General features: G+C 42.1%; 1 protein-coding gene across 1 annotated transcript; it reads right to left on the bottom strand.

The window, feature by feature from the left end:
• Positions 1 to 1,042: 1,042 nt before the first annotated feature.
• LOC147903647 (pentatricopeptide repeat-containing protein At3g02330, mitochondrial-like) lies at positions 1,043 to 8,721 on the bottom strand. Its single transcript, XM_087372210.1, has 5 exons — positions 8,656 to 8,721; positions 8,420 to 8,531; positions 2,636 to 3,666; positions 1,661 to 2,524; positions 1,043 to 1,579 (listed from the first exon to the last, which is right to left on the bottom strand). The coding sequence occupies exons 1-5, from the start codon at positions 8,719 to 8,721 to the stop codon at positions 1,043 to 1,045; spliced, it is 2,610 nt and encodes an 869-aa protein (XP_087228336.1).
• Positions 8,722 to 14,345: the final 5,624 nt, after the last annotated feature.

Genomic DNA, 14,345 nt, shown 5'->3' with positions numbered 1-14,345 from the left:
GGATGGACTCAATTATGGAGTTTGGCGGGTCATGATGAAGTTACAATCGTATGATTTGGCAGATTTCATATTGGTGAGAGTTGCCAGGCCTGATCCCCTTGCATCCAACCTTGGCATCTTGGAGCAAAAGGAGGCCGAGACCATGTCTCAGCTCTGAGACCGTGTCAATACAAGGGTAAGGTCATTTATATTTATTAATTGTACTCATGGGCTGATTGAGGTGGGCCGACTTGTTGGTCGGCCACCTAGGCTTGCTGGTTGGCCTATAGGCAGGGGGGGTTGGCTGTGCAGCAGCCTCATATGAGGCAGGAGTGGGTCAGCCAGGTGGTGCAGCCCAGTCAGCCCTTTTAGAACAGCCTGGCAGCCTCCATATGGAACAACAAGTGGTCAGCCACCTAGGGCTGCTGCTGACCCAGTAGTCGGCCCTTGAGGCAGCTCTTTAGGCTGAGTGCCAGCCCTTAAAGGGGCTGAGGAGGTCGGCCCCCTAGGAGGTGCATTCGGCCCTTCTAGGGCAGTTGGTCGGCCCACATACGCCAACCGACCTGGCGGGGGTGGGAGCCTATTTATAGCCCTACCTCCCTCACTTGTTGGGCATCTCAGTGTGGTGTCTCTTCAGCAAGGTTGAGCAGGCCTTAAGCAGTTCTATATAGCAGAGGTTTTCCCCACCACTTGGGGGTTTTTCCTGAGATCACTTGCAGTTTCTCTGATCTCTCTCTCCTTTCTTGTTTGGTGTGTGTGAGGTTGGCTCACTCTCTCTTCACTCCTGTTCATTCCGCTGCACTTCTCACAAAGGGTTGATATATATTCATTCTTTACAACTAAGATAGTGTACAGTACAGTTAGTCATTTGTGATGTGATCCCTTGCTGTAACATCTCTCCTCATCTTCACTCTCTCCTCCTCTCATATTTGTCGAGGGGATGGAAATGAGCCCAAGGACGATAGCCAGCTTATCCCATAGTAGCAAAGCGTGTCTTCTTCACCCACATCCTAATGCACTGTATAGGTTTTAGGGACGTAACCAGCCCCCTTCATGCACCTATTCAATCTCTGCAACTCCGATGTATATTCTTCAGTTGAGGATGTGATGTGGTCCTAACAACAAATTCATGCACCACATTGTTCACCTCAATACAACTATGACCTAGCAATTTCTTTGCATCATTATGAATCATTGCCTTTCTCACCCGTGGAACATCATCCGACCTACCTACATTAGCATGGATATTTGCTAGCAACACGTATGGGGAAGCATTCCTTGGGTCTAACTCTAAAATGACTTTTGCAGCCTGCGTGGCCCGCCCCACATCATTGTGAATTCTGCATGATGAAAGCAAGCTCAACCATACTGAAGGCACATGTTCAAATGGCATACTAATGATCAGATCCTCTGCCTCTGCCAATAATCCTCTTCGCCCAAGGAGATCAATCATGCACACATAATGCTCCACACAGGGGGTTATGTCATGCTCTCTAATCATAGAGGAAAAATATTGCCTCCCATCAGCAATCAGACCTGTATGACTGCAAGCAGTAAGAATGCAGATAAAGGTGACCTCGTCTGGCTTGAAGCCCTCAGCCTGCATTTGACCAAATAGTTGTAGTGTGTCCTTGCCATGCCCATTCTGGGCGCACACAGCCATCATGGCATTCCAGGAGACCACATTATGCTGTGGCATCAGTGTGAACACTGCCCTTGCATCATGTAGGCTCCCACATTTGCCGTACATTTTAATAAATGCTATCCCTGCAATGACATCTGACTCCCATCCATTCCCAGCAACAGTAGCATGTATCACTCGACCCTCCTCTAGTGCTGCCACACTGGCACACACATCCACAACAGAGATAAAGGTGATCTTGTCTGGCTCCAAGCTTTTGGCCCTGAACAGTTGCAGGGCCTCCTTCTCATGCCCATTCTGCCCGCACACAGCAATCATGGCATTCCAAGTCACTACATCCTGCTTTGGCATCTCCGCAAACACTGCCTTTGCATCGTCAATGCTACCACACATGCCATACATATTGACAAGGCATGTCCCCACAACATCACTGGACTCCCATCCTGTACCAGCAATAGTAGCATGGATCGCTCGACCCTCTTCTAGAGCTGCCACACTGGCACACGCCTCGAGAACGGAAATAAAAGTGATCTTGTTTGGCTCAAAGCCTTCTGCCCGCATTTGAACAAACTGTTTTAGGGCCTCCTTGCCATGCCCATTCTGCACACACACTGCAATCATGGCACTCCAGGAGACCACACTCCGCTCTCGCATCTCTGCAAAAACAGCATTCACATCATCTAGAGTCCCACACTTGCCGTACATATTGACGAGGGCATTCCCAACAACAACATCTGACTCCCATCCATTGACAACAACAGCAGTATGAATCACTCGACCCTCTTCTAGTGCTACTACACTGGCACAAGCATCAAGAACGGAGATGAAACTGACCTTGTTTGGCTCGAAGCCTGCAGCCTGCATTTGACCAAACAGTTGCAGGGCCTCCTTACCCTGCCCATTCTGGGCAGACACAGAGATTATGGCATTCCAAGAGATTGCATTTGGCTGTGGCATCTCTGCAAAGATTGCCCTTGCATCATCTAGGACCCCACACTTGCCATACATATTGACCAGGTTAGTCCCCACCACCACATCCGACTCCCATCCATTGCCAGTGATGGTGGCATGGATCAGTTGTCCCTCTTCTAGGGCTGCAATGCTGGCACATGCATCGGCAATGCAAATAAAGGTGATCTTGTTTGGCTCAAAGCCGTCAGCCTGCATTTGACCAAAAAGGCGTAGGGCCTCCTTCCCATGCCCATTCAACGCACACGCTGCGATCATGGCATTCCAGGATACCACATTTGTCTGTGGCAGTTCCGCAAACACTGCCCACGCATCATCCAGTCTCCTGCACTTGCCATACATATTGAGAAGGTTTGTCGCTTCCATAACATCCGCCTCCCATCCGTTGCCTGTAATAGCAGCATGGATCACTCGACCCTCTTCTATGGCTGCCACACAGGCACATGCATCCACAGCGCTAATGAAGGTGATCTTGTTTGGCTTGAAGCCTTTGGCCTGCATTTGATCAAATAGTTCCAGGGCATCCATGCCATTTCCGTGCTGAGCACATGCAGCGATCATCGCATTCCAGGAGACCACATCCCGCTGTGGCATCTCTGCAAACAGTCTCCCCGCATCATCCAGGCGCCCATTCCGGGCAGATGCTGCGATCATAATATTCCAGGAGTACAAATCCCGATCGTTTATGTTGTCAAAAACAGCGCGTGCATACTCCAGGCTCCCACACTCGCTGTACATTTGGACGAGAAGGTTACTCAGAAATCTGTTCGGGGCATATCCATGCCTGCTCATGTGTTCATGCACACGTTTTCCCTCTGACAGGGCCCTGGCACTTGTGCAACGCTTCAAAATCCAGGCATAGGTAGCATGATTCGTCGCTGGACCCAGCCGACGGAGAATCTCCACATTCAAGCTTTCAGGATCGCGGTTTCTATTTCTGTGATGGTGCCGATCTAAGTTTTGTGTGCTACAGTTGCTGGTCAGCATTTCTTCAGCAAACAACCCAAGGACCTCTGTTTTACTATAGCTAGCTCGCGAGACATATGCAACATACGGGATCAATTTCAAGGTGAGGCCTGCCCAATTCGAATGATGCAGAAGAAGGAACAAGAGAGAGAACAAGTTGAATTACATGGGATATCTATGATTGTATATACCGGTGAATGGTCCGTCCAGTCAATAAAGTTGGTGCTGTGTATGTCGTGATGTTGTGGTTTATTTGTCTATCGTAGAACTGTGAATTATTGTAGGTTGTTGGATTAATTCTGTCATTTTCCACTTTCACATGAATGCCGAGAGTTGCTATTGTTTGAGTTTTGGTAGTTGATGTTGAAGTCTCCAATAATTGTTGTTTTAGTGGATGGTTGTATATAAGTGTTGTGGTTGATGTTGAAGGAGAATTGTATACATTGCAATTTCTTCATTTTTTGTATTTGCGAAAATTGTTAGCAGGGCATTCACAATGCTGTTCTTGGATTTTTGTTCTCTTTTCAAGTGGATGTTTTTTTTGTAGCATGTTGCAATTCCAATGCCATTTGTTCTTTGCAAACATGTGAACTCTTGCAACTGGACGATGTTGGAGGAGTTGTTATGCAATTCTTCGAAACAAAGTATTGATGCACTTAGGAGACTTTTGTTGTTAATTATGTCTTGAAAATGTGATTTTAGAGCTCTAGTGTTCAGTGATTGCAATGTTATATGTTGATTATCTTGGCTGGAGAAGTCTATTTGATTTGTACTCCATATTCTTTGATTTTGCAAGCGTTCAATTTCTTTGAGGACATTGAGATCCACTTTGATGTGCTTGTTTTCTATTTGATTGATAAGAAATAAATTGTCAGGGTTGCGTACACGAGATAGGGCCGTGTATGCAAGGCCATGGGCTTTGATGGAAGAAGGATCAAATGCCAGTGAGTCCATGGATAGCCCCTGATAATGATGGATTGTTCTTGCAACTGTTGGTTGTATTGAAAATTGTGTTCGAGAGACTATATTTAAGTGGTTTTTCCCGACCTGGATTTCTTCAATGATTAGATGTATTAGGGTCCAAGTGGATGGGATTTTATCATTGTAGATATGTTTGTTGTTGAGACGTGCTATTTTGCCAATGTTATTGTTGAAGAGGACCCAAAGAACATGCGGCTTCTTATTTTTGCTTGAGTCTTTAAATATTCTATCAGCACCATTGACTAGACCATCTAAAATGTCCAAATTTCTAGAGCAAATTTTTACTATCATTCTTGGCTTTAAGTGCAAGTGTTTGTGCAATCCAGCAGTGTTTTTTGGGTCCGATCGTATTGCTAGTTTTCTGCTACATGTTTTGTGTTTTTTGTCAGTTGCCTAAATGATATGTGGGCTCATTCTTAGCAATTCAAATACTTCTTTGTTGTGAATGTCTTTTGTTGCGTTCGTGTAGAAAAGGTTGCCTGTGCATAGGCTTTCGAAAGAAATTTCTGTTTATGTATGATATGTCATCAACAGTGTATTTCCCCACTCTTATTTTGTTTAGCACTTCTATGTATTGATGATTTGTTTGACGCATTGGCATGGTTAGCTCATAGAAGAATACATTCTCTTCCCAATAGGTAGCAATGTTTGAATTGTTCGATAAATTTTCCATAAAAAGCCATGAATCTTTTGTGGGGCTATCTTGGCATAGGTCTCCACACAACAGTATGTCAACTCCTCCAAATGGTTGCATGTATTGCGTTTGATCTCCCTAAGTCGAGTATCAGTTGCGACCAGTGTGCTATGCCCTATTAGAGAGATCTCATCGAAGACCACTAGTTGGAGGTCTTTGTAAAGTTGCGATAGTTCTTAAAGCTTCTTAGCAGAGAGGCTTGTGTAATGGGATGCCATTAGAGGCAAATGAAGAGCAGAGTGAATAGGTGTTCCTCCAATATTCAAGGTGGCCTTTCCAGTGTAAGCAAGCAACAAAACTTTGGGAAAATCAATGTTGCTAGTTTCGTTGTGTGAGTAATACCTTAGAAGTGCTTGGACAATGGCTAGTAATGTGAAGGTTTTCCCGGTACCTGCATTTCCCATTAAGAAAAGATGTATTTTTATGTGTTCTTTTTTTCAACATGATGTCATTCACAATTAGTCATTGCTCCTTGTTTAGTTTTCTTAACGTGGTGTAATGCTCATTTTTTAGAATAAGTTTATATGTCAAGAGCAATGATTTTGGTATTGGGTTTCCTTTTCTTATTTTTGGCATATCAACTGCAATGTCGTATGTATGGTCATTGTTTTTATGGGATTGATCGGTTGAGGTTGTTGTATTGTTGGACACATTTGTAAAGTTTGATGACATTGATGCAGCAAGTTTGTTAAAAATTTCCTTGTTGTTGTCTACGACTTCTTTGTTTTCATTGTATTTGTCATGCCATGTAGTATTTAAGTCATTAAGAGCAGGTTCGAGAATGTGGTATGGCAGAAACAAAGTGTATAGCTCCCTATAGTGGTTCTCAGGATCGTTGTTCACGCTATAGTTGTTGAATTGTATAATTCTTTCTTTCTTGCGTTATTTTGTAGTGGTTGCCGAGAGTGTGTATTCACACTAGCAAAACTTGCTGGGCAAATGTGATGTAGATGTATGGGATGCTTCAAATATTTTTTAATGATGTTGTCGAAGAAGATATCTGTACTATCTGGGTCTAATTGCTGTAGCTATTGCCATTGCTTCAACAACAACGTACACTTTTATGGTGGATTCGTATTGATATATTGAACGCGTCTAGATGATATTGACATCGGAAATGATATGGATAGGTGTACATCTTGCTGGGAGATTATGTGTTGAGTATTCAAAATTGCATTGCCTATTCATTGGATACGTTCATTGGGTTGAGCATTCATTGCCACACTTTGTGACATAGCTGCTTTAACTGCTTTTGTAGTCTCTTTATCTATTTTTGTCATGTACGAAGTGCAGTATTCAGCTGCCCCATGTGGATTTAGAATGGATTGCACGTCAGTGTTTGCTCCCCACCATTAATTAGACAACGTTGGTTTGCTCCCCACCATATCTATAGGATCTCTTCTAAAAAATATTATGGGTTGTGAAATAGAAGAGCGTGCGAAGTCACGATAGCCTATATTGGATTGTAAAATTTTCTCTATGTTAGTATTTACTACTGCATCCTTTGCTTGCATGGACCTCCCTTGTGGTTGGCGTTTGTGCATGCAAACCCAAGATGAAGAAAGTATTTTTTTGACCAAGATTTTCATTGTTTTGAAGAAAATGTTGTCTATTGATAGTGCAAAGCATCTATCCATGTTTGTTAGCTCCCACTTCACAATGGTTTGGTAAGATGTACGTTCTAGAACATTGTAGGCTCGAGCTGTGCCAAAGAAGAGCTTTCGATGACCAAGTCTCTTTTAACAATTTTGACTCCTCATTAATCAATCTTGTAATTGCCTCTTGTAAGTTGTTACCTTTCCTTTGCATTAATAAAATGTTTCATCTCCATTTTAGAATCTGAAGGTTTTTTATTGAGAATCAAACTTGCTATTTGTTCTTGGATTAGATGTTCATGTAGAGTGTGCATAGCATGTGTAACCATTTCAATTTCTCCTTCCATTCTAAACATGTGAACCTTGGCAAATTGGGGTTCAGCACCAGTATGGCCAATGCATTGCAATATCCAAGTAAGCCTTAAAGACCACTGCCCACATGTTGAAGTAAACTTGACAAATTTGCAAACATAGGGGGAGCACATCTATTGCATGGAGTCTGCCTACACTCCACAAGTTGACATGCCTTGCTCCTTATTGCTGTAGTTGGTTTAATTTCTCTTTGTTGGCAATCTTATGGCCACCACATTGAGAGGGGGGAGGTGTCCTCTCAACATAAGAACATGCTGACATGGCACCTGCACATAAAAAACAACAAAAAATTACGACAATACAACATTGAGAGGATAAGTTTTTTTTGCAAAATAAAAAAAAACAATGGTGTAAACAACAATGTCACTAATGTATTAGATATGTTTTATTAATATTTCGCAAACCTTAAAATGGTAGTTTATTTTTTATAATATGATGACTGTGTGCGAATCTACTGACAAAGAGAACACTAATCAAGTGAGGGAAAACACCATGCAAATGCAGAAATGGGATCCCAAACCTTGCAAACAAAAAATGGAGGCTTATTCATTAGTAGAGTGGGGGTGAGCATTATCTGGAGTTTGGTTCGGAATTGACATACAAAGGGAACAGTTATCCAATGTGTGGAAACTGCATGCAAATGCAAAAATAGTATTCCAAACCTTGAATACTCATGCAAATATATTAGCCATGAATTTGTAGCAAAACATCAAACCAGTGGAAGAAGTTGAGACACAATACGCAGAGGACAAGACCCGCAAACACAATGAAATGATATGAATGCTATTTGCATGATATTATTCTAAGACAAGTGTCGTCGAATTTGTTGCAATGCCATAGTCAGCCATAGCATAAGTCGCAATAAACAGTGTAGCTTTAAAAAGCACTATAGACTACATCGCTTGGAAATCAAAAAGCCTCATATGGAGATGGGATTGACTCCCAAAGAGATGATGCGAATGCGAGGAAGGATTCGCATCCTAGAAGCACAAATTGCTCCCATCTATAGCAGAGCTGCAATTGTTCGAAGCTCTTGGAAGTCCAATGTCCAGTGGGCAAGGAAGTAGTCCTTCCTGGTGGATAGAAGTTCTTTTTGTGAGACGAGAGAGCTGTAGGAACAAGTCAGGGGTAACTCGGCCTTTTGCAAGGGGAGGGATCGCCGTCTCTGAGGTAATAAAATTCAAATTGATGCAAAGTACTGCTACAAAGAATTAATCTCACCATCAATGACGTTCTTCCCCTTCACATGTTCCTCCATGTCTTTACACAGTTGAGATTTTATTGGATGGAGTGACAGGATAGTCCACAATGTCTGGGCACGCTGTGGCAAAACCTGCCAAAACAAAGTCATTTATAATGGAATGGACTCATACAAAATAGATTAGGTTCACAGTCAAGTGAAATGATTACAAAGACTCATGAAATCGGTAAGAAAGAAAACACACTGGAAGACAAACCAAAGTACGAACACCTTTAGCAAAAGTACTGCTGTCGATTTCCATGAATTCAGCAGAGATGTCCATAGCAAGTATTAGCAAGGTAAAACGATAGATGATGCAGATATGTTTCACTCCAAAGCAGCATTTATATAGCCACAATCAACCACCATAGAAGTAGGACACAAGAAGATTTTCTCAATCATAGCAATATCTACTTTACGCATGAAAAAAGCCTTAGATGGCACTAGGCTCCGGAACAAAAGCTCCTATTCGGTGCAATCAATATGGATATTCTTTGGCTGCAGAGACATGTCAAAATGCAGGAAATTGTCATAAGTAGAGATTAATGTGAAATCTACTACAACCGGCATAAGAGGAGAGCAAGACATCAGATTGGGAGGAATCGGGCTGCTTGTCTTATGGAAAGTGTACCTTACTCACCCTCGATTCAGCAGGGGCCTTGTGTTACATGGATAAACTCAGGAAAAGAAAAAGAGCATAAAGCAACTTGAATGACGTTTCCCAAGAGCTAGAACTACATTTAGGCTATGGAAGAAGCTTGGAAACATGCTCACTTTGTAGATTTTAAAGCAAAGGCACTGAAGGGAATACCATGAATAGGTAAGCCATCACATGTGACGCTTGTTCTCTCAGTTTGTGATGCTCTAACTCCATCAAGAAGATTCTTAGGCATCAATAGCCCCCTTGTTGAGCACTGAAGGGAATATCACGGATAGGCAAGCCATCACATGTGGCGCTTGTCCTCTCCATTTGCTCAAGGGGTGTGCTACTAAAAACCCTATGTATCGTGTGTGTTCAAGAGATATTTAAAAAACCCCTAAACTAAAATTTTACCCCCAATAAAAGCACCCCTCTTTCCTTATGAACTAAGTGATTTTTTTCTAAAAGTGAATTAAAAAACCCCTCCTATTATTGTAATCCTGTTAAATTTTTTCAAAAAGTTGAATTAAAATACCCCTCCTTTTGAATGCACATGGTATACTAAAATTTTGTGAGGTGAGCCCCCCGAGTCCGTTTGTGATGATCAAACTCCATCAACAAGATTCTTGGGCATCAATAGCCCCCTTGTTGAGCACTCGATGCATGAAGGAAAAGCTAGAGCAGGAGCATTCAAGCTAGTGGAAGGATTCCATGTAGCAACCACTACCCATAGGATGGGAGTTGCCAAATAATTGGATAAAGTCTATTTTCTAGTTGATTGAAGTAAGGAAAGAGTGCAACTAGTCTCCTTCAGGCTATGAAAATCCTTTAGAACATCTTCACTAGACAAATCAACTATCGTGTTTGGAAAATGCTGAGACACGGGGAGATTTGAAGAGATAGGTGAGCGCTTGATGCCTAAAGCTCAGAAGGGGGGGCTGGAAATTTTGATATTCCAACAAGGGTGAGATTAAAGAGAGGGGCATCAGGGAGAGACAAAAGAGACGTGGAAGGAGGCTAGGATGTGATGGAGAGCACAAAGTGAAATTTGACAAAGCGGAGACGAGGTAGGTTAAATTATTTTGTCTTTTAAGGAGCCCCTTTAAGTTACCTTAATTTTCAGATGCGAGTGAGGCAGACTAATGCAATTTGAATTATGAATTTCTACTCGTTTGGGGCAAGTGGCTCCTTGTTCTCTAAAAACAAGGTCACTTCACAGTAAACATTCCTTCATATAGCTAGTGTATGAACGAGTGCAACAAGCCAAAAGATTTCAGTATGCTTCTAGATCACAATGCAATCGCCAATCTTTATAATGCCCAAAGTTGTTCTTGTTGAGCCAAGCCCATTGCATTATCTTAACTCTTTCTTCCATGGTCCATGATCCATCGTTACCATATCGGCTATGGTGCTACATGTGGTCCACACCACCAAAACGTTGCCTCTTGATCACGGGCAACCTGTCTCATAACATGAGCACTTAAGCACCTTACCCTATGAGCCGTCAAGGGAAGCATAGCATTTTGCATGGTGCTGAGAGATATGATTCTTGGCATAGCAGGTTGGATCCCTTACCACCAATAAGGCACAAAGTGCTCTAGCTTCTACAAATTTGAAAACCATTGAGAGCATGCTATATGTGCTTCCCTTGGGCATTGCCTTGCTTGACAACTAGCCAACCCTTCCATTCATGTCCGGGTTCCCTGATGCGACTGTGAAAGTTGCAAAGGTGTTTCTACCAAGAAGCTCACAATGGGGACAATAAGAAGTGCAAGATTGGCTTTAGGAATTCTCTTCATCTCCTTAATTTGTGTGTGTGTGTGTGAGAGAGAGAGAGGGAGAGAGAGAGAGAGAGAGAGAGAGAGAGAGAGAGAGAGAGAGAGAGAGAGGGGGAGGGGAAGGGAGAGGGAGAGGGAGAGAGAGAGAGAGAGAGAGAGAGAGAGAGGGGGGGGGGAAAGGGAGAGGGAGAGGGAGAGGGAGAGGGGGAGAGAGAGAGAGAGAGAGAGAGAGAGAGAGAGAGAGAGAGAGAGAGAGAGAGAGAGAGAGAGAGAGAGAGAGAGAGAGAGAGAGATCATACAACTAGCTATCATGCGAGATTGAAAACTATCAGAGGAGCTAATAAAGATGGCTCTTCTTTGATAGATTGTCTCATAGCATGGCTCAGACCGATGACTCATGAGTAATACATCTCTTAGTGATGACATGATATTTTTTACAAGTAGGCTCCACTTAACCTGTATTTCATCTCCTCAAGGAATTAACATCCCAAAATCCCAAAATGTCTCTTGTTTACCGCTACATTAATAGCGCGACTTCTGCAAAAGTTCATGAATGTTGAAGATATGTATTCACTCCTTTGTTTGATCTCATGAATTTGATCTTTTTGCCTGTCTGGTTTTATTCCATGGCTTTGAATTCTTGAAATTTGGAAAAGACTTCAAATTTCTCTTTCAAAAAGTAGACCCAACAATATTTGTTGCAGCCGTCGATGAAGAGTGAACCATTGATGATGCGGGTCTACTGGGCATAACCCCATACATCTATATGTATCAAATCAAGAATACCTCATGCTTGAGAGGTGCTTCTGTTGAAGTTGGTTTGCTTTTGTTTACCAAAGCAGCATGCTTCGCAAACTTTTCCAAGAAACTATAGCTTTGGAATCCCAATTGCCATATTCTAATTCCTGAGATCTATCAAGCTCTTGAAATTGACATGTCCATATCTCTTGTGCCATTTTGTGGATAGTGGCATCTGTTGTGATTGAGCTAACATGGCATGCAAATCTTGTACTGTAGCTAGCATTTTGTGGAAGCTCCTTCCTTGACTATTTTTTCTACTAGCTGAAATCCTTTGGATTTGTCTTTGATAGTGTATTCATCTCCGTCAAAGATGACTCGGTAGTTTTGTTCCGTCATTTGACCTACTGATAAGAGGTTCTTGCCGAGCTTCTGAACATAGAGCACATCTTTCACCAATCCTTTCGTACTAGTGAAATTGTTCATAGGGATAATGTCTGTCCCTTGAATTGGATTCGGTGTATTATCTATTGTGTGGATAACATTCTTTTGACCTTCTAATGGTTTCATCTCTGTGAATCATTCCTGATGATTTGTCATATGAGATGATGCACCGCTATCGATGTACCAAGGATCTTGATCTGCTTGGTTGACTTGATAACTGAAATCCTCTTTTGAATTGCAATCAATGTCTAGATACATTGTATCAGACTTCTGCATCTCCTCATTTGCAAGAAACATATTCCCATGTTCATTTGCATAATGAATATTACTATAATGTCCACCATAATGATTTCCTCTTCTATGGAAATTCCCTCGAATGCTATTGGATTGACTGCCTTGATCGTACTACTTCTTGTCGGCAATCTCTTTCATAGTGTCCAGTAGTTGGATTGATAGTAGTTGCACTGGATGTTATATATGTTGGTGGATGCATTCCCTCATCCTTGAAATCTTCCTCAATTCGAATGATTTTCTCTTTGCTAATTTTGATGTTGCTAAGGATGATGCTGGTTCTGATTTTGATGATGATTTTGTTGCTGATGATTATCACTTCGCTAGAATGATCTACCTCTACCTCTACTTCTATCTGAAGCTGTGAATGCTTGATCATTGGAATGACCTTTGAGTGCATGAATGGCATGAGTCCTGAGTTATTCACCAAGTAAGAATGACTGAAGTTCTTCAAGTGTTGGAATCTTTTGTTGAATGGCAATACTCTGGACTAGATTCTCGTATCCCTCTCCTAGTCCATTCAGGATCAGTTGAACCATTTCTGCAGGATTCATAGTCTTTCCTGCCACTGTGAGTTGATTGTTGTAATCTTTAATCTGCGTATGTAAGCATGACCAATTTTGCTACTGTTGCTGAAACTCTAGTTGATTTGGTTTCTTAATGTGAGAATCCTAGAAGTGTTATTGGACTTGTAGAGAGCTGCAAACATATCCCATGCTTCTATTGATGTCTTGACGGTGTTGAGTTGTCCTAGCATGACATCTTGCACATTCTGCTAGATCAGATGATATGCATACTTATCTTTCTTATCCCATTCTGCCTATGCTCGGACAATGGCAAGATCTGCTATAGGTGCAAAAACCATTGGTGTAGCTGGAGATCCCATTGTTGATGCTGTGACAATAGGTGGAGTAGAGCTACTGTTGGTTGGATCGTCTAATGGTCTAGGTGTAGATCCATAGACATACTCCCATTTGTCCTGAAGTACAAGAATGGTCTCCATTCGGTATTTCCATGTGCTGTAATTGGAGTTGTCTAGATTAGCAGATGCCTCTAGATTGAGGTTGCTAGTCATAGACATGTTGCAAGAAATGTACTCAAAGTGTCGTGAAAATCACTATCTAAATCAACTGCAAAACACTATCTGTAAGTGAAATCTGAATTGTTGGTGAAGGTAGAATTGCAATATATAATCCAATATGAATTACAAGGCTTGTGGCAAATGATGCCGGGAATAGCCAAGAGGTTTATAAGGCTAGAATAAAGTGCACAATGCTGTGAAATAGCCAAATAGGCTTTACAATGATGGCATGTGTAATCAAATCATGTGCCATCTGCCCATTGATCAATCGGCAATGCCTCTAAGCACTTTGAAGTCTTCTCATTGAACTGATGAACGTCAGGTTTTAGGTAATGTGATGATGTGAAACCATATGTGAGCATAGGGACTGACTCTAAGTAGGAACTAGTCGGGGATTTCAGGCATGGCTTAGATTGGCAACTTGGAGAAATTCAAATTGTCTCCTCTATGGCGATCTAGTCTACTCTGATCTAGATCTATATACCAACCATCGATTGATGAAAAGAATAGCAAATAATTTCTTTTTCTTTTGTTCTTTTTATGTGGTAGGTTAGATGCGTTGATGTAGAGGCTCATGTGCATGTAGGAAGTGGATTTGTCGGTGGGGCGAGGCTCAAAAGTGAGTGATACTTGCGTTGAAATGTGAGCATGATGTGACAAGTGTGTAGAGCATAAAAATTGAGTGATTTTACTTTTTCGAGCGCTCTCAAATTCTTCTTGGATCAAGAGATATGACTTGATCTAGGTGGAGGGGCAAAAAAGGGTGCAAAGTGCTCAATGATGATGTGGCAGTCAGGGGTCACATGCAGTGACTGTGCCTGTGAAGGGGTGTGCCTCTGGGGCACTATGTGATGAGGTGGCATAGGGATTTACATGTAGTATGCCCGGCAGGGGTACAGTATGCCTACAAGGGGCATTACTGACTGGACAACTGA

Source organism: Dipteris shenzhenensis, chromosome 3 (genome assembly GCF_047967505.1).
Source record: "Dipteris shenzhenensis isolate YYH24624 ecotype China chromosome 3, Dip_SZ_1.0, whole genome shotgun sequence".
Lineage (NCBI taxonomy): Eukaryota > Viridiplantae > Streptophyta > Polypodiopsida > Gleicheniales > Dipteridaceae > Dipteris > Dipteris shenzhenensis.
The sequence above is the reverse complement of the archived record's forward strand: the minus strand, read 5'-3'. Positions and strand labels throughout refer to the sequence as shown.

Coding starts and splice junctions, on each gene's coding strand:
- LOC147903647 (XM_087372210.1), bottom strand. CDS start 8,721: ATGGACATCTCTGCTGAATTCATGGAAATCGACAGCAGTACTTTTGCT. Junction 3,667..8,419: donor GGGGAAGAACGTCATTGATG/GTGAGATTAATT, acceptor CGAATTGGGCAG/GCCTCACCTTGAAATTGATC. Junction 1,580..1,660: donor TGATGCCACAGCATAATGTG/GTCTCCTGGAAT, acceptor GGTCAAATGCAG/GCTGAGGGCTTCAAGCCAGA.